We start from the raw sequence: 19,846 nt of genomic DNA on the forward strand, positions 1-19,846 counted from the left end.
TCCGGAATAAATCCAAATTGTTTAGGATCAATAATATTTAAAAGATTAGGGTTTTTATTCATGTTGGATAACAAAATCTGCAGCAATTTTGGATAAAGTTGACGTCAAAGATATCGCTTTTAGGTCTTTGTTAAAGTCTTTGATATTTTGAGCTTTTGGAAGTGGAGAAATATCTGCGAATTTTGCCAACAAAATAATTATCCTCGAAACATTACCCATAACACTTCATGATCGTCATGGTAGAGATCACCTAGGAGTTTACATTTAATATTATTTTTATATAGAGACAGATAAACGCCTCTGTGATCTCTTTGTTTACGGTCCCTTCTTAGCAATTGGTATCCTTCTCATCACATTGATTTTGCTTCACGACACATGCTACCAGTAGCGTAGCCAGCCTGTCGATTTGTCCCGCTATGCTAATATTTTCGGGTTCACTGACTGTGAAAACAATAGATTTCTAAAGACATGAACAATTATAATAACTCGAAATTTACATAGCTACTTCGTCAATTTTGGGGGTCAACGACATCACGTTTAAGAGTAAGATGGATGGGACGAAGTATGTTGATATCGGAACTTCATTTCCGTAAGCAATTGGAGTACGTTTTATAAATCTTAATTGGCGGAAAATTGGTGATCTTCGAGAACATCCACGATTATAGTTAGTTTGCTTCGTTGTCTTTAGCCTGTGCACAGACCTATATCCGGAAAGATAAAGACATCTTTCCGGATATAGGTCTGTGCACAGGCTACGTTGTCTTATGAGCACTGGAATTTCTTTATTTGGGCGCTTAGTAGAAATAGGGGTTAAATTTGGCCTTGGTCTGTTTTTATATTAATATATAAGATATAATACAGTAATTAGTGCAGACAGTAGAAGCTGACCGCGCGCGTAAACAATGCAGTCGAAGACTGAGCATAAACAGATTTCTGGGCTGCCTATGGTCTGCGTGGGCCTTAATACTATTCATATTCCTATTCTGATGGAACGGCAGTTCGTCATTGTATTTGAAATATTATAATTTTTGAAAGTTGTTAAATCACAAACTCTGATTGGCTTGTTAAGAATTCCAATCTCAGATTGGCAATCTCCCGCCATAAGTGGTGTTTGTACTGTTACCTTTGATGTTTTGTACTGTTTACACTGGTATATAGCGCAACAAAGGAAAATTTAATTGCTTTGGAGCAGGTAGGAAGTAATAAAGGAATACTAAATTGTTTTCCGTGCAGGATGGCGTGATATACTGCGCGCGGGATATTGCAAGACTTTTGGAAAGCTGTTTTTACCCTCTCCGAAAGTCGAGCAATATCCCAAGTTCAGTATCACGCTATCCTGCAGGGAAAACCATTTAGTATATGCTTTATAAAATAACCACAACGAGACAACGGTCAAATTTATTTAATAAGTTAGCGGTAGTTTGGAATTCTAAACAAGCCAATCAGAGTTTGTGATTTAACCACTTTCATAAAATATAATATTTCAAATACAACGTCGAAGATGCCTTTCTATCAGTATACTAAATAGAATATGAATAAAGGAATACCAAATGATTTTCCGTGCAGGATTGCGTGATCCATGCACGCGGGATGTTGCGAGACTTTCGGAAAGCGTGAAAATACACGAGCCGTAGGCGAGTGTATTTTCACGCTTTCCGAAAGTCGAGCAACATCCCAAGTGCATGGATCACGCAATCCTGCACGGAAAACCATTTGGTAATTGTTTTATAAAATAACTGTAGTGAAACAACGGTTAACTTTATTAAAATTAAATTTTGCGTGCAGGATTGTCTAAAACGCGTGCAGGATTGTCTGATCCTGCACGGCTATTGACCAATCACATTGCGTGTTTCACTATAGTTATTATATAACAGTATTTTCCGTTAGCGTAATTTTCATCACGGTGTCAAGTTTATGCAATCGATGGATTTATCACTCTCCATCTTTCTATCTTAAAATCTTTAAGAAAACTATCAAGTTGTGAAGATGAAAAACGTCGACCCGCGACGATTACAAAGATAATATCACATGCAGGTGGCATGACTTTCTTACTACGAATTAATACAAAAATTATGTAAAATTCAGGGTTAAAATTTCCCGCGGATGGTTGATGAAAACGTATAACCGGGGATCTTACGGAAATCATAGAGTATGTTATGGATTTCAACTAGACTACAACTTTCGTACCGTTTGACAGAAGAATAAGTATTTTCTATAGTTCTGCCTTGTTCCAGTAATCGGTAAACGGTATCGCAACGATTTCTTTCAACTGCAATCAGTTTACAACAAGTTTAAACTTTTCTAAGCCCAGTCAGTTATGAGAACACAGAAGCTGGGCTACGTCCTGGGTGTCGTTTTGTACTTCAAAACCTGTCGTAAATGTAATGGTACTAGCAAGAAAATTCACGAGGCCTCTCAGTTCCCGTCTCACCGCGTGTACTAAGGAACGTATATAAGAGGCCTAATAACTAGGCTGTTTGCATGGACAAAATCAGGGAAAATTTTTGAAATCTCAACATTTTGTGCCTCTTAACGTGGGCTGCCCCGCATAATTTACAGCGGGAACTTACAAGGCCTGGGATTAGGCTGCAAAAAGCTGATAAGTTTGGCTGTAACATCCGACATGTATAACGTCCAGTCTCAAATAAATTCGCTAACTGTAAATGAACTGGTGCGATAACTCGGTTGCCATCTTTGCAGTCGAAAAGAAGGACCAGTCAATCTTTTTTTACTGTTTATGTCGGCACGGTTAACGTAATAACTATCGTGCGGACAAAACAATAAAGAATGGCCGGCGTCGGTACAACAATCAGTTCTCACGCAATTTAAAGCAATTTAAATATGCATGCATATTTTTAGGGAATCAGTTAAGCCCACCGCACACGAGAGATATCAGCTGAGTTAACGACCTCGCAGGGCAGTTAGCTCGGCCGAAAACCATCCGCACACGTGAGAAACTTGCCTCTCGAGTCGAATTCTTCACAAAAAACTATCCGCACACGAAAGTAACTTGCTGAGCTAACAACCACGCGTGGTCTTTAGCTTAGCTAATAGCTCATGCACGTGCATGTGCGGTGGGCTTTGCGATCTACCATGCGGTCAGCTCGACGTTGCTAGTCTATTATTTTCCTACCTCCTACCTTTGCTACCTACCTTCGGGCGATTTCGGAGAATAAGATTATTTTGCTAGAAATAAGCTATTCGCTACGGGAAATTAATTATGCTGCCCTGATATATGTTCATGTACCTATAAAATTATATACCTACTGCATACAAATATAGACGGAACTATTCACAGCGCAGTTCAAAGCTACTGCATATTCTATCACGATTGTCACAACTTGATTTGTAAATGTCATGCAGTACACATTTACATATATAAATATAAATTTCTGTGCTCATAACAGCAGCCGTATTTCTCGAGGTATATTTCGCCATGAGAACTGCACCGTACAGTACTTCACGCGGAAAGATTTCGAAGTATCAAATTCTGTGGTTTTAGTTACATGGGATCCTCCATAAACAGTTCTGGTAAGGTAAAAATCGTTATTTCCTGCAATACACGCCTCATTTCAGCTCGATCGCATCAAACGCCTGAAACGTTTGCAATTGCATGTAAATATCAAGTAAACACTGATAAACATAAAATAATAAATAATATCTTTCGATTATGAGTTTTTCTGAACTTCGCTGCGTCTCATAATTCAGCATTCATTACCGGCCCATCTTATGACACACAATGTTTTTTACATGCAGTAATGTATGTTAAGCCATGTTTATGCTTTTAGTTATTGCTATGCTATGTTAGGCAATATCAGTTTGTTTATGTAAGAACTCACATGCATATATGTCTGTTCGTTTGAACTGCTCCACTCGGTAAATCCGATAATAAGATTTAAATAAATATGGCATATCCATGTGCATGTATGAAATATTTCTGTTCTCTAACACTTCATGAACACTGCACTAGAAGTAGACGGTTTGAATTATTATTGTCTGTCTTATTAAGCAAATATCATAAGAATAAATCGAGAATATACTAAGTATCGAGTAATGTGCATTCTATATAACTTGCATGGAGAGTTCGTATAACTTGGTTGCTAAATCTTAATTACGATTTTTTATTAGCTTCAGTTAATAAAACAGTTCACGATTCGATTCTAACTCTGAGAATTGCTGAGCTCATGAAATATGAAAAAATTTCACAATATATTTATCGTATGATACTACATAATATAATCAAGGTCAACGTGATATGATATATATAAACAAGGTCAAAGTCAGTTGCTGCACCGTCAACATCTGGAATATATTTACATACAAATTATTACTCCAGCCTAAGCGACAGAGTTGAAAATTCGCCCAGGTTTTGTTTGTGTTGTTTTCGTCGTCGCAAGTGTGTTTTGGCGCGAAATATACTAGTATTTGAAAAGTATATGTGACCGTATTTATCTACGTCACATTTTTGTCTCCCAAGAGTTGTGGTGCGCAACTCGAAATCTCTGACTAATTTACTGATGCGCGATTTGATTTCTCTCGCATGATATTCGGAAATTCCTCCAAAAGGAAAAAATAAACCGTTCTTTTGATGCTGTTCGATTACGTTAAGATTTAATTGGGGTAAGAATATATTTAATACATGTAGATTCTGGTCCTATTTTATTAATATCGCTGCTATTTCGATGTGGTCGTGTATGGGCGCGTTGACACGTCGCAATTTGCACAGGATTGAAGATTTAATAAGCGCAAATTCCAAAATGTAAGACAAAGTGAACGCCTTATCTTGCGGTTTATTTACTTTTTTTAAACAATTGAACTTCTACACTTTTTAAAGTACTATGTGCTTCTGAATGTTGCGATCGAGCAACATTTAGGTTCGCAAGGCATCTAAATGGGTATTAACTGTATTGTTTATGTTCAGAGACTTTATATTGAAGACAGGCACGTGCGCGGCACGCCGGAGTTAACGCCAGAACAGGCATCTTGTTGTATGTAAATCATTCATTGTTGGCTGCAAACGCATAGAAATACTCTATTACGGCTGTCACCTTAACATCTTGTCCATCATCTCTAATTCCTAACTGCCCAGTGAAATGCTGTTTCACTGCTACTATATTCTTAGCGAAATACTTCATTTCAAAATATGACCACTCTGACCATTTTCGTTAAAGGAAAGCGCCTGAAGTCAAATTGAAGATGGATTCCACAAATAGATCGGACGTTTTTCTGGATACAATTGCGAAACAATGTGGGGATCTGCATGCATGGTATGTGAATTAAGTTTCGCATCTTTTAAATTTTTTTAATTTTAGTAAACGCTAGTAATAGCGTAAGGTATCCGCACAGACAGCACATCGTGCTACTTATCAGGCAAATTTGAAAACGAAACTGATGAAAGTCGACTCAGCATTAAATGAGTTTTCAGTATTTTAGATGGACGAAAATATTAGCCGCAATGTAGAAGTAATTGATATCTCATATTTAGCCGTGAAATTAAAGTATTTTCCTTTGTTTTAAAGATGGATGAAAACAATTTTACCTGCGGTAAGCGACTTTTACCTTGCCCCTCCAAAGGCAGTGAAAAAGTTGATGAGCATGAAGATTCTGAGATTTCCCACGAGGGAGTTATGGAGAGATCCAAGATATATTACCCACTAGACGTATGGTGTATACTGGCTAAATACATCGAACCCTTACAAATTCAAACATATGCGTGCATATGTCGTTCATCCTACCTGGCTATAAATTCATCGACATTTTGGAATCATCTTTATAAACGTTATATCAAGGACACCGTACGTTTACCAAAATGTTTAATGCAAAATTTTGGAGCAAAGCACATCGGACTTAAAATATTTGTGATACGAGCCCTTTTCCTCTTACACCCAAATCTTAGCAGTCGATTGATGAAAGAGGATTCGTTGGACATTGACAAACTATTGTTGCAACAGGTAATTGGATTACGTTGTTGCAACACTTGGTACAAAATTGAAAGCTCATTGGGCAGTTCACACGTTTACCTGTTTCGATTTCAACTTAAAAGCGATGGCAAGAAAGTGTCTGCGCCTAACCTTCCCGCCATCAATCAAGATTATTTAACTCGTAATAATGAAGAGAATTATGTTGTGCTACAAGTGAGAGTTCGAGAATTTACACGTGTTCATTTCAAAGCAAATACCGTGCTACTAGAAGTATCAGTAGATACGGATAATGCACTTTTAACAATGGAGTTTGGTTGTTCAGATGTAGATTGGAATGTGGAAAACAATCGAGAGAATGTGGTTCTTAATGCAGTTAGCGCCATAAAACTGTTACGTTGGTGGCACCCATCTTACCCACATCGTAATTAAATTTTAAACCCGCAAAGAAAGAAAATTAGTATATCACTCTGTTAATTCTCCTTGTTCACATTGCTTGTCGTTTCTTCTCGTCTTGTAAAAGATCTTTTGAACGAATGCATAAGCCTATTGGAAACATGCACAATGTAAAGCATCATGCTGAACATTCTCTTCGTGTTAGCAGCAATAAATTCCTAGAAGCAAATCAAACTACATGGCGTATGACAAGAATACCATAATTGTAACATGTCTTGTCATACGTTTATGTAGCAGTTTATTTGCTTTTGTATTATTACAATGCAATTATAAAAAATTCTGGCCTCTGATTGGTCCAACGACCTCGGATTATTACGCAATAATCATCTAAGCGGTTTTTCAAAGGAGTTGTTTTTGCCAAAGTGACAGATGAAGAAATACGTTACTTTATCAGAAATGCTGAACCTGAAGAGGAATGAAAAAATTATTTTCAAGACAAAATACTACTTTGTAGAACGCTTTTCAACTTTATTTTGCAAAAACATTGTTTTATTTGAATCGCCGTAAAACTGTCCAGATATTTGTTTACGTTTGTAAAACATGCATTTTATACAACAGATTCACTTTCTCGATAAATTTGTAATTATACTAAAACAATTATTCACCTCAGCATCGGTGAGTTTCGCTAAATAAAAACCTCAACTTCGTCTCGGATTTTATTCACTTCGTCTTCGGCGAATAATTGTTAAAATAATGTTTACAGCAATGCCTACTTTGCAGGTGCCCTAGTATAACACTAGCTGATGTGGGCGGTAAGAACAAGGAAAATTTTATAAACTAGGATGTATATATTTCTTAGTAAACTGACACTCCTTTCTTTTACTCCTATATACAGTGGCTTACCTCATCCGTCTAAGTCTCACCGCCTTATGTAAATATAAAACTATGAAAAATACTCATGTGAGAAGGAGTTATTTACTCGCTTGGTAAAATAACAAATTTTGTTTCACCAAGGCCAAGTCGATGGAGACATCGACTTACGACTTAGGGGGCAACAAAATTTAACATTTCCGAAGGGATATTACATTATAAATACATCGTTGTATAGCAATAAGAAATGAAACAGAGAGAACAGGTACAAGAAAAATTTTCTATTTTTTTAAGTTTCGGTGGCATTTTGTTCTTACGCAATACGTTTTAAGGATCGAACAAACATGTGACCACTAATCGGCTAATTACAATTAGAATATAGGCGGTAGATATATCACAATTTTTGTAAGTTGTAACTCTTTCCTAAAACCTCACAATGGAGTTGAGTGACAGACTCCGTGAACAACATTTTCCTAGCGGAAAATCCGTATAATTGCATTTTTAGGGCGTGCCGTATTTACTGGACAGGGGGCTGAGTCGAGTTGTAGCTGTGAAATACGCTAGACGCTAATATGACTTTGATACACTTTTATTTTACATGGAAATTCGTCGATAACACTTTGAAGAGATGTGCTCTTGAGAGTGCTAAGTAAGACTGTCCGACTGACAACAATTTACAAGTCATTTTATACTCTAGCTAGTAAAGGTGAGGCGGAAAAACATGCAATTAAGATTAGCGTAAAAGTATTATATATAAAAATAGTGTTCGTAAGTTTCAGACATTTCTTTGCGCGCCTACCAGAAACCACATAATTTGCGCGAAATATTAACGCGACTACGCACTACAGTAGCCCCCTGCTAGTGCAGAAGTTAATGAAGATTAACAATAAACGATGGAGACATAACGCGCACGAAAATGGACATTTCGGCAAGATCTTGTTTTTCGAACCAGTGTTTCATCTTGAATGGTGGAAGTTGTTGAAGATGGGGTCGCTACAGTGGCTGGTAAAACAATGTCCGCGTCCGTGCAATATTCGGAAAATGAAAAGTTCTACTACATTTTTATGGAAGAGGTATATGACAAAATTTACACGTAAATGCCGGCCGGAAATGCCTACAATGGCCATGTTATTTATTCAATCATCACAATGAGGGTACAGTGGATACCACCAACGCAGTAAGCGAAATTCTGAAACAGGATCAAGAACAATCACTTTTCCGTCACCTTTTCTATACCTGCCATCATGCCGGAAATCATGAAATGTCATTTTTATACAATGAAACCTTAAGTTTCGACTCAAATTTACCGAGATATCTGTCAGGTTCTCTCCTAAAACTGGCTTCAAAAGAATAAAGTTTGATACGGTTATTTGAAGGACTATAAAATCACGTTCGTTATTGGCAGTCAGATATTGAACTCTTTCGTCGTCTGTGCTTAAGATTTTTGATTTGTAAACATCATTGCATTTAAATTTGAAATAAAATAGAAATATGTCAGTGTTTTTAGCTGATGTCGTCAACTTGTACCACACATGACTACAGCGTAATCCGATAAGATGTGACGTTGCATGGGTATCACGTGTTGTTTCCAGTGTTTTTTTCCCTAAACGATCATGAAGACTTTTGTACCCGATAAACAAGGCTCGTACAACTCGGCTTTTAAAGCCATTTCTGCTTTCAATCCAGTCCGATTTCAATCGAGCAGGTAAACACTCGCTGTCTGAGATAAATCGCTTGTAAAGACGTAACCAGAAACTGAAGGAGCTTAGCGCAAAGTAAGATCCACGGCATATGCAAGAAAAAACTTGTACTTGCTCTGGTGTGATATAATTTGCAAGAATACACCATAAATCCAGCGGGTATTGCCTCCCAGGCTGTGCAAGAATCTCATGTCCTGCCGAAATATTTTCAACATTTTTAACAGTTTTGGCTTCTAGATATTCGATATCATCGCAACTTTCCTGACTTTCGTTCTCTTCGTCGTCGGTTTCCCCGATGTTTGTCCGATCATACCATGGAGATTCATCGTCAGATACCGTATCCATCTCGGCCATTTCCTCCGCTTTTTTAATTTTTTCTGGATGACGAAGTAGGGCGAAGGATCCTTAAAAGTAAAGTGAAAAAATTCCTTAAAAATGAAATGTGATTTTTCGCGTTGACCGGATTTCATGGGGTGCCGAATAGAACTTTCCCCTTTTTGTTTTCAAGCGCGCAATGCGTGACGGTAGTTGATTATCAAGGTCAATTTGAGTTGTGATTTCGCCATGTTCAGGAGCGATTTAGTTTAACAAAAATCAAAAAGAAAGTTTCTTACAAACAAAATCGCTTCATAGCAGAGCGATATCGCAACTCAAAGTTGCTTGATAATCAACTACCGTCACGCATTGCGCGCTTAAAAGCTAAAAGGGGAAAGGTCTATTGAAAAGTATTAATATTAGAATTAAAGACTTGCATTATAAAAATCTAATGCAAGATCATTTTCATGGTTTGATCATAGGATCATTGTTCTTGAACATACTAAAAACATATGGTATTTAATATGCCGCCGTAGTGTAGTTAGGGTAAAAAAAATGAAGGGAAATAAACAGTTGATCCCGGCTTATATACCTGCTGACGAAATCATTTTCTTTGAAATTTTCTTGAGATCACCTTCATTTGGGGCATTTGCGAATTCGTTCAAAGAAATGTCTAAAATAATATTTTAAATTACTAATATTAGAGGGGTAACGATATATAGTTCTGCATATATAGCAATATAACAACAGTTCACACTTGTTAACATATACTCACAAGGAGGAAATCTATGGTCATAAGCTTCCGGGTGTCGCATTTCACTATGCTGCATGCAAAATAAAGTTTTAAACTATTTCGAGGCAAAAGATTTCTCCTTCTTTCTGATTTATTCAGAAGGTGGTCTCGGATCTAAAGGTCCGTCACGTCAGATCAAGTCAGTCACGTCAGCACGTCACGTCACACCACACCACAGTCCATCCTATCCCATCCAATTCTATCCCTTGCCACCCCACTCTACCACATCACATCACACCACACCCCATCCCATCCCATCCCATCCCATCCCATCCCATCCCATCCCATCCCATCCCATCCCATCCCATCCCATCCATCCCATCCCATCCCATCCCATCCCATCCCATCCCATCCCATCCCATCCCATCCCATCCCATCCCATCCATCCCATCCCATCCCATCCCATCCCATCCCATCCCATCCCATTTCATCCCATGCCATCCCACCCCTTCTCATCCGACCACATCACATCACACCACACCACATCACACCCCATGCCATCCCATCCCATCCCATGCCATCCCATGCCATCCCATGCCATCCCACCCCATCCCATCCCATCCCATCCCATCCCATCCCATCCCATCCCATCCCATCCCATCCCATCCCATCCCATCCCATCCCATCCCATCCCATCCCATCCCATCCCATCCCATCCCATCCCATCCCATCTTATCACATCACATCCCATCGCATTACATTACTTACGTTCTGAATTTGAAGTTATAATTACTTGGTGTGCATTCGTGACCTGCATGGCAGCTAAGTTATAACTAAAAGGTCGTTGGTTCGAATTCCACCGCGCGGTCAAGCTAATTTTTCAGTTTTTCCAGCCGCGGTTAGTTACTCAGATAAGCGCAATCGAAATAGGAATTCACGTAGCTGAGTCATATAAAGACAAACATAACTATCGAAATATTATCAAGCAATGCGTGAGCGATATAATCTTATACGGATTAATGAGCTACTCGCAGAGTGCTTGAGCGTTTTGGCGTTAATTACAAAGATCAAACCATACAATAAATATATGATGGATGCACTTGAGATGCAGGAAAAATACACTCATGCATTCACGTCATACGGTTCAGGGTACTCGCAACCGGATATGATTCGCAAATGCTGTTGTGATTAAACTACATAAATCGTTAGTCATTGCATGTTCTTCGATGAACAATTGAATTGTGTTTCATCAAGTATCTATTTTGCATGTGTCTGTGTGCCGGTGTTGTTCGGTAACGCTATTTAGAATGTCTTCTATCATAACAGGTTTTCTTGGCAAAACAGTTGGTTTATTGTGGAACAAAGGACTGGATTTGACAGCAGCGAAATTAACGAGGAAATTAAGACACTCCGACGTTACAGATGAGACTATTCGTGGGTTGCTTGCGCGAGAGCTGAATGATATCAAAATGAAACTTGATGGAATTTTACGAAATGACTTGAACCGCAGCTACGGTTACCTATTGGAAGGTATAGATTTTTTTAAAGCCTCCCTCGATGAAATAAAACCGCAGCAGAACACCGTAGAACACGACAGTCTAGATGATATCGCTGAAGTACCTGGAACGTCAAGCGGTGCGGATGAAAAGATATTGAATAAAGCATTAATGCTCCTGGACGTCGTAGAAATTCTCCAACTCGACTCAAGCGACAATTTCGCGAAAGCAATGGAACGATTCAAAAACGCGCGTGAGAAAGCGCACGATGCTTTCTTCAGCGAAGGCTTAACCATCGAGGATAAAATCTTTGTGGCAAAAGTACGAATAGTTTCGGAAATTCTTGAGAATATCCGATGTCCGCAGTCCGCTGTAACCGGATGTGTATCGTTTTTGAAAAAGCTGCATGGTCTACCCGCAATTCAAGAGATGTTCTCGGTGTACATTCATAGCCGAGTCGTTATATCGTGGTTGAATAAAGCAAGACGCGTGGAAAATGTGAAAGCCGTGATGTTGATCAACTTTGTTCTGTATCAATACGCTTCCAAATTCAGCAGTAAGTATTGTTCCGCCTGCACCTGGCCAACAATCAATCTTCCTGAACTTTCTCGCAGTTTTTACCCTATATTACAATGGAATGAAATTTCTATGCGGAAATCTATGGGCGAGATATTAAGTCAGCACTCCATCAACCCAGTGGTTCTGGATGAAATAATACTTTGGGAATCTACCGTTGTAAATGGTGCTGGCGAGATTGTCACACCTTCTCAAGATGGCGTAGAGATTATATCCAAAACAGAAGAAAAAAAAATAGTAAAAATCCGTGAGCCTACGAAAGGTAGGCTGATCTCGCAATGTATAGAGGGGTTGAATGTTGACAAGAATAACAACATTTACATTGTCACCCATGCAAAGATGCTGATGGAAGACAGTGACGAAGAGTTCCTGAGTTACATGTTGTATATCATAGATGATAAACAAAATGTAAAATGCGAGTCCGTCCTGGACTCGCTTGAGGCTTACACATCTTGTAAACGCATAATGATCGCGATAAACCAAAGCAATGACATAATCCTTATCAAACTTGGTGATCCTAATATTTACGTCTTTGACGACACTGGACTGCTGAAGCACAAGTTTAAACGATGCTCACGTGCTCTGACGTTCCTCAACGTAACCGAGAAGAATGAAATATTGATTAGGGCAAACCGAAGGAAAGCTTTTCAATTCTACTCACAAGAAGGAGATCTGATGTCAACGATTATTGTACCAAAACATCACCGCATTGTGGGGGCGGCATTTCACTACGTTACAGGCAAAATTATTGTCCTAACAAACATGCGTTCTGAGAAATATGGATATTTCGTGCTGATTTATTCGGCAGATGGCGATATGAAGGCATTTTCGTGCCTTTGCAAGGAACCCGGATATCATCTGCATAAGATCACATCTCATCCAAATGGTCCAGTCGCCCTTTTGGGACCGAGTCGCATCATTTATATTTAAAAAGCTTTATATGTTTGTTGAACTCTGTTTGGCAGTCTGAAATTATAACATTAACAACGCTTTTATGCAGAAAGGCGTCAGGGCGTCCAGCTGGGAGTCTTCAATCAAAAGTTGACGGCTTTGGACGCCGAAAATTCAAGAGAAACACTTTTTTGTCTGAATATGTACTTATAATTGAAAACTGTTACCTTTGTTATTAACTTTACCACACACCTGATATTTTTATTAATTCGATAATGCATTTTAAGCAAAAACGCAAAAATGTTTGTAAAATCTTGCATGACCTTTTCAAAAAATGTTTGTAAAATCGTTCATGAAGCAATATGCAGTACACCTCTGAATTTCTCAATGGAATTTCATACCGCTTTACTTGTATGATCCATATTCTTTTAGTAAGAGACAGGCCACTTTCATCAAAGATAGCTATCTCGCAACTTAAAATCGGTTTTTGATCGGTGACTAATACCCAAAATTTTTACCAATTACATACAACACGTACCCCCTCATCCTCGTCCCCAGGTTTTCCGCGTCCTGCGCATTACCCCTTTTGTTTCTTAAGACCCCTCGTGATATCATTTGCACCAATCAAGCCTTTGGTTTGCTATTCATTTCAAATGGTTAAAATTTGGAATAAAATCAGCAAAACAGCCTCCATAGAGGTTTTCCAGTATACAACCAGTAACAATCCCTCAAAACAGTAATCAATGATCAACCAAAGATCCACAAAGTCACATAAAATTTAACCATCAACCAACCTCTATCACAATGATGGAATCTAATTTACATTTTGTTAACTCAAACATCACTAGTACTATAGGTGTAAATAGTAATCAAAATTCTTTATGCCTAGATTACCTTTATTTTCAATATAAACCTTGTATAAGTTATCATTCAATAATACCAAGACATAAAAATTAATTTATTAAAACAAAGTAAAATATGTGAGAAGTATTAAATCTCTTAGTTTTACATTTAAAACCATTATTATGGCTGAAATAGAACTTGCGAATAGTGTTATTTTAAATGTTTGGTTTATCAGTCAGAAAACGCATACGCATACGAAAGAGATCTGTCAGGCAGAACAAATTAAATGAATACTCACCCCACCCCCACATGTTATAGCATATCATATATTCACTGCAGCCTAAACAGTTATATTCTCTCTAATTTCAGATTATTTTAGCCATAATTAATACAGTAGTGTATTACCAATGAATAGTTTCATGAATTTCTAATTTAGCAATTTTTAAAATTTTGCAAGCATTTTTCCAACCAGGTTGGTAAGTGCATATTTGTTTAGCCACAATCTCTTTGGCCCAACTTAGGTTGGAGTAAATAACATAAGGTATCCGCAGTAGAGACGAACAAGTCAGAACATTCACATTGATCAATGTTCAACACATATGAAATTACATCATGCCCCTGTATGCCACTACCCTGGCCACCGAATAATGGAGTGTTAATAGTTAACTTTCAAATATAGATGCAAATGCCTCTGCTATTACACCAGAAAGTTGACTGCCTAAAAATATGCCCTTCCCAAATTTGATTGCAGTACTTTTTGGGAGTATAATTTATATATTAGGGACATTAAAAAAACATCATAATACAACTTCGGTCAATTAAGGTTAATTGCCCCTACTGTAGTAGTTTATCCCACATACTACCTTTGGAGAACATTTAATAGCCCTGTCTGGTGTACAGGAAACTGGGGAAAGAGTAAATTGTTTCATGGGGAAACTGTTTAGTGTTAAAAGCATGTATAAAATTTCAAATTGAAATCAGCGTATTCAGTCGATACTTTATAAAACGCGAATATTTTGCGACCCAAAAATATTGAAAATATAAAATGCACTCACCATGGATAGAATATTGGTCTCCTCCAGTACTGTTCCCTGGCGCATTTTTACTCCTCGTGGCTTTTCTTCGAGTTCTTCTTTTCCTTGATTTCCTCCTTGATTTTTCGTCCATGTCATGTCTCTCAAGATTGCCTCCACTCAACTTCGATCATTTTTGAAAGTTTACAACGTTCATATTGCTTTAGAACTACAAATTAAACCAAAACGAGAAAACATCACCAGTATTGGTTGGTACCGCTAAAAGTCCGCTATTTGCCCGGAAGGACACTGAATACTTCATGTAAGGAGGTATCATTGACACTGACGATAAAAAACTGATCTTGAAGGTTACACGATGCAATTTTTTTAAAAAATAGCAAAAAAAATTGCAAAAATTTTTTTAGCGACCTGCAATTCTATTGCAACAAGACGCCTTCACTCGGGCTGCATCACAGTGCTACCGGTTATCTCGTAGTAACGTGACAGTTTGAGGATTTACAGTTGTATAACTCGCGGCGGAACCCTTTGATGTTGCTGTCCGGCCTGTCCCTCAATTCCAAACGCTCAATGTAGCAAATCTATAGGGTATATTCGCCAAAATTGTTGTTTTACTACAAAAATTGACTATTTTCCTACCTTCCCCTATACTAAAAGAAATCATGACACGGTCTTTTGCTTCGCGCGTGCGCATAATTATGCGGGACAAGAATTTCTGCGAGTTACGCAACTGTATATCCTTAAACTGTGATAACATGCTATGTTCGTGACACCCGCGCGAGAAACAGACCTAGGACGATTTCGATTCGTTGGAAGACTTCGTGCTGCCCACGTGTGATTTTCGTAAACTCGCGACGCAAAAGGAAAACCGATCCCACTTTTCAACTCGCTCTAACTAAGGTAGCCCGAGTAATAATACCATAATTACGGTCATTTTAAAATTGGACAACACGACGACATGACGCCAATAAATAAGAACGATAGAGAGTACATTTATATTTTACATACAGACTGCCTCCTTTCCATCTATGCTAGACCTACGTACCCTAAGACAAAGAGTGCGAAAACTAAAAAACTTGTGATTACCACGGCAACAAATACAATCGGTTACATGGTTTTATACTGTGAAAACTTTTTGTGAAATCCTTTGATTCTCTCTTCCTTCTCACCGCGACAAAGCGCGCATTTATACTTGGATTTTGATTTGGACAATTCCTTGTATGTTTTCTCATTGATACCCTCACAATCAGTATGCGTCCATCTGTCACACATATCACAGCATACCATGGGCAGATCCGTCTCATCGTTACGATATACTTTGAGGCAAATGGGACAGAAGTTGCCATTTCGAAACAACCTTGAACACGATATGCACAGCGTTTGCAGAAACTGCGGCTCTTGCCCATCGCCTGGGATTGTGAACTCGTGTTTCCACTTGGCGGCGCTACCTTCGGGTCCAGGCACTCTCTTCAAGCACGAAGCGCACATTCCACATTTATCGCAGATCCATCGGCCAATCGGAATCTGGGTTAGACCGACACAGAAGCTATGGTATCCCCGATCACATTCATCACAGAACAGCATCTTGTCTTCATCGTGAGGATCATTGCACAGGGTACACCTCTTACATTCCATACACTGCCAAGAATAAGTCTTGATGATTCTTACCAACTGAGCGCTCATATCAAGACAAGATGGATGGCCACTGTTTTCGCATTCTGAACAATGGATTAGGCTTTCTGGCATGCCTGTGAAAATATATACCAGGGTTTTAGTATTACTAAAAGACATTTGCTGGTTTTCTTTACTGTAGCAACGATTGTCATAGGTAAAAGAAAACGGTTTCCAGGATGGACAATCCCAGGGGCCGGTTGTATCAAGCCCGTTTAGCGTAAACGGTGGATAAGCTCAAAATAGAAAGCAAGTCCATCGTTTTATTCAAGAAGCTAACTAAATGTTTTTAACCTTAATACAAAGATACTGTTTACAACTACATACTCAGTGCATAATATTCAAGTTGACTCATGCATTCAAGAGAGATGTAAGAGTGTTATTTAATTTTGACTTATCCACCGTTTAAGCTAAACGGGCTTGATACAACCGACTCCTGCTATACATTATTTTTTTATTTAGGGAAGCCGAACAAAATCCAATACAATTTCTGAAGAGAGCCAAATTTTGGTTCGCAAAATCATGGAATATTGCTTCGTAGATCTTACAAATTTTGTACATGCTCGTTTTACACCTTAAAAGCTTTCAACGCAAAAATGTGGACGTGCCTAATAAAAATGAGTAGAAACTTTACAGAGCTACTTTTCAATTTTGATTTTTGAATCCAATTATTGCTGTTAAACTCTAAGATGTTCCTTCAAACTGTTTTGGATCTTGTTTTTTATGCCTTTATCAAAATTTCAGTGGAATCTTCAATATTATATATATGAGAATCATGCGAAGTAGAAAATAACCACGTTGGTACAGAATGGTACTTTGCACGGCCATATTTCCGCACAAAATTCCGCGAAACAAGCTTGGCAGGTTTTTACTTATTCTAAGATGTTCTTTGTAACCGAAATGCTGCCAAATGTAAAAAATAGTAGCTATATATAGTCCTGTATGATATTTTTATGTGACCAAAACGGCAACTCTTTTCTGAGAAACGTTTCAACAATTTCGCGACGAAAATTTTACTAACTTTGCGCCGCTCCTTCCCTTGCAAATATCAAAAAGTTGTTCAACACACAAGAGGTTCATTCACATCAAGTATTGTGAATGCACAAAATTTACCTTTCTTATTCATCTCTGGACCAGACAAGCAAATGCCACACACGGGGTCTTTTTTCCCGCTCGGCTGTTTTCTGTATGTTCTCTTAGGAGGGGGTTCGTCATAGACGTCTTCTCGTTTCCCCATGGTGACCAGAGGTGATGTTGGCTCAGGATCATTGGTCACATTTTCCAGCATCTGAAATGCCTCTGGCACTTTTACTACCTTTATTAAAAAAGTAAAATTTTCATCAACTCATATTCAGTTGTTCTTACGAAAAAAAACAACTGATTGCTGCACTATCAAAAGGAAATGAGAAAGATTGAACATGCCTGAAGGAACTGATATGGTTGATTTTTTTTTGTTTATAGCCTAAAAGCCTCAATGCATTGTTAACCTCATCATTACCATTATGAATCCTCTAGAGTGATTTCAGAATGTGGCTAAGAAAATTGTTTTCAGACAGATTGCAATCCCATATTTGAATTCACCCTTACCCAAGACAGATCACAGTGGGCCTGAATTGTTTTGAAGGACAAAAAGAACATATCAGCTTCAACAATTCACACATATGGTGTTAAATATTTAACTGATTTAAAATATTGTCCTTTCAAATTCTAATTTGCTCCTCTATATCCAAGACCATTGCTCTCAGTACTGATTTAAATAACGAAAAAAAAGAGATTACAAGAAAGCTGAACTACTAGCTAGTGTACAGTTATGCCTGCCTTACCCAAGACTTCGAGAAATTGTTAGTTATTTGGAAAATAAACTGCTATAAAAGATGTACATATTATATGATAAATGTTTACCTCTGGTTGTGGAGGAAGAGGGAAGGAGACAATTGAACCGAGAGGAAATTGATTTAGTTCACTTGAAGTATATGGATAATAGTAATCTTGATATTGACCAGGAAGCAGAGCTACAGGATACTTGCTTGGAACTGTCATATGTGATGGCAATTTTCTATTCTTCCGGGCAGGGATATGAATGAGTTGGGTTTGCATGTCGTAGTAGGATGCTCGTTCTTCTTTACGTTGTTGCAGTAGGATAGAGTTATACTCTGATGAATCTTTCATGGCCTTCTTTAGAGCATTGGTCTGCCGTATAGACATCATCTTACTGTTCTTCTTCGCCTTGCTGATTGCTTGTTGCCTTTCTTTTTTATGCAAAGTTGTTATGTATTTTTGATAGAATGTGGGGAAATGATCAATCATCACCTGTCTCACATCATCAGTATTTAGGGCCACTAACTGTGAAGAGAATTATATACAGTGACTTCAATACTGGTTGTCTTCATTATAATATGATGTTAAATATTTTATGCCCTACCCAAGCCAGAAAAATGGCTGGCAAATAGATTTTATAGTACAGTTATCTTTCTTTACTTAAGACTTGGGTATTCTTACAAACCAATTATTCTTACAAAATTAACATTAGACTTTTTTTGTCTTTGGTATTTATATTCATGAAAAACAATTTATATGAAAAACAATATATAATGAATGTTATCATGCATTCATGTTATGGAAAGAACATTTTAATTTGTTAAAAGATGGAATGGTCCATTAAACGTGGGGCTTAACTATAGAATACCTTGCTGTTTAGTGTATTTTTCCATATTTTTGGAACAGCAGAACAAAGGTGATAGACATAGTATAGACATGCTAGAACATTTAGAATACAAATCAGCATACAATTTTTGATTTGCAATCTCAGTTTGAGCAACTCTGATTTGCCTCATTGAAAGGGTGATTCTAATCATTCTTCTTAAGAAAATATTCTTACCATGCACTCATATATGATATAAAACATTATTAGTGTAAATATAGTGTACAATACCTTTTGGTCTTCCTTTTGATATTCTGTTTCTGTTATGGCTTTCTGCTCAAAAAGATACTTCCTCTCCTCTTTTGACACCTGATGATGCTGTATCTCAGGGTATTTCTGTAACAGACTATCCATATTCAAATATTCACAAACATGCTTTTCTAGTAGGAAAAATTCTCCAGCTTTATCCTGAGGCCATTGATATTCAAACGGAGTTGTTTCCAACGATTCTTCCTTGGTCGATGGTTTCTCCTTCTCAGCTACCGTCGCAACACCAGACATTGCAAAAACAATTTACAAACACTAAATTAATCACTGTTTTGTTTCAGAAATCGACATAAACAAATTTGCCACGCTTTCTTCTTCATTGACCTTTTTCGAGTCTTCGACAAAGGAAAGTAGGAGGCTGATGATTGGTCAATTTCCAAACTGACTTAATGTTGTAAACTGGACGTCGACACCAATTTCGTCGACACGAAACATGTG

The 19,846-nt window shown here is 37.9% G+C and overlaps 2 protein-coding genes and 1 long non-coding RNA gene across 3 annotated transcripts; 1 reads left to right on the top strand and 2 right to left on the bottom strand.

The window, feature by feature from the left end:
• Positions 1-3,345: 3,345 nt before the first annotated feature.
• Positions 3,346-6,827, top strand: LOC114532173. Its single transcript, XR_003687936.1, has 3 exons — positions 3,346-3,531; positions 5,172-5,267; positions 5,520-6,827. It is a non-coding gene; the product is annotated as an uncharacterized LOC114532173 (long non-coding RNA).
• A 1,405-nt stretch (positions 6,828-8,232) lies between these two features.
• Positions 8,233-15,031, bottom strand: LOC114532168 (transmembrane protein 183-like). The gene is made up of 3 exons (XM_028553745.1): positions 14,794-15,031; positions 9,792-9,872; positions 8,233-9,288 (listed from the first exon to the last, which is right to left on the bottom strand). The coding sequence occupies exons 1-3, from the start codon at positions 14,903-14,905 to the stop codon at positions 8,321-8,323; spliced, it is 1,161 nt and encodes a 386-aa protein (XP_028409546.1). The 5' UTR covers positions 14,906-15,031; the 3' UTR covers positions 8,233-8,320.
• A 735-nt stretch (positions 15,032-15,766) lies between these two features.
• Positions 15,767-19,731, bottom strand: LOC114532169 (PHD finger protein 10-like). The gene is made up of 4 exons (XM_028553746.1): positions 19,373-19,731; positions 18,343-18,783; positions 17,554-17,755; positions 15,767-16,517 (listed from the first exon to the last, which is right to left on the bottom strand). Exons 1-4 carry the CDS (start codon positions 19,640-19,642, stop codon positions 15,877-15,879), a joined length of 1,554 nt encoding a protein of 517 aa, XP_028409547.1. The 5' UTR covers positions 19,643-19,731; the 3' UTR covers positions 15,767-15,876.
• Positions 19,732-19,846: the final 115 nt, after the last annotated feature.

The sequence above is a fragment of the Dendronephthya gigantea genome, unplaced genomic scaffold, assembly GCF_004324835.1.
Source record: "Dendronephthya gigantea isolate DGI-Jeju-01 unplaced genomic scaffold, DenGig_1.0 000078F, whole genome shotgun sequence".
Lineage (NCBI taxonomy): Eukaryota > Metazoa > Cnidaria > Anthozoa > Malacalcyonacea > Nephtheidae > Dendronephthya > Dendronephthya gigantea.

Excerpts from the sequence above, each read along its gene's own strand:
- LOC114532168 (XM_028553745.1), bottom strand. The coding sequence starts at position 14,905 with ATGGACGAAAAATCAAGGAGGAAATCAAGGAAAAGAAGAACTCGAAGA. Across the intron at positions 9,873-14,793 it reads AGACCAATATTCTATCCATG|ACATTTCTTTGAACGAATTC; the intron begins GTGAGTGCATTT and ends ATATTATTTTAG. Across the intron at positions 9,289-9,791 it reads GAAAATGATTTCGTCAGCAG|GATCCTTCGCCCTACTTCGT; the intron begins GTATATAAGCCG and ends TTTACTTTTAAG.
- LOC114532169 (XM_028553746.1), bottom strand. The coding sequence starts at position 19,642 with ATGTCTGGTGTTGCGACGGTAGCTGAGAAGGAGAAACCATCGACCAAG. Across the intron at positions 18,784-19,372 it reads ATCAAAAGGAAGACCAAAAG|TTAGTGGCCCTAAATACTGA; the intron begins GTATTGTACACT and ends TTCTCTTCACAG. Across the intron at positions 16,518-17,553 it reads TCCAGAGATGAATAAGAAAG|GCATGCCAGAAAGCCTAATC; the intron begins GTAAATTTTGTG and ends ATATTTTCACAG.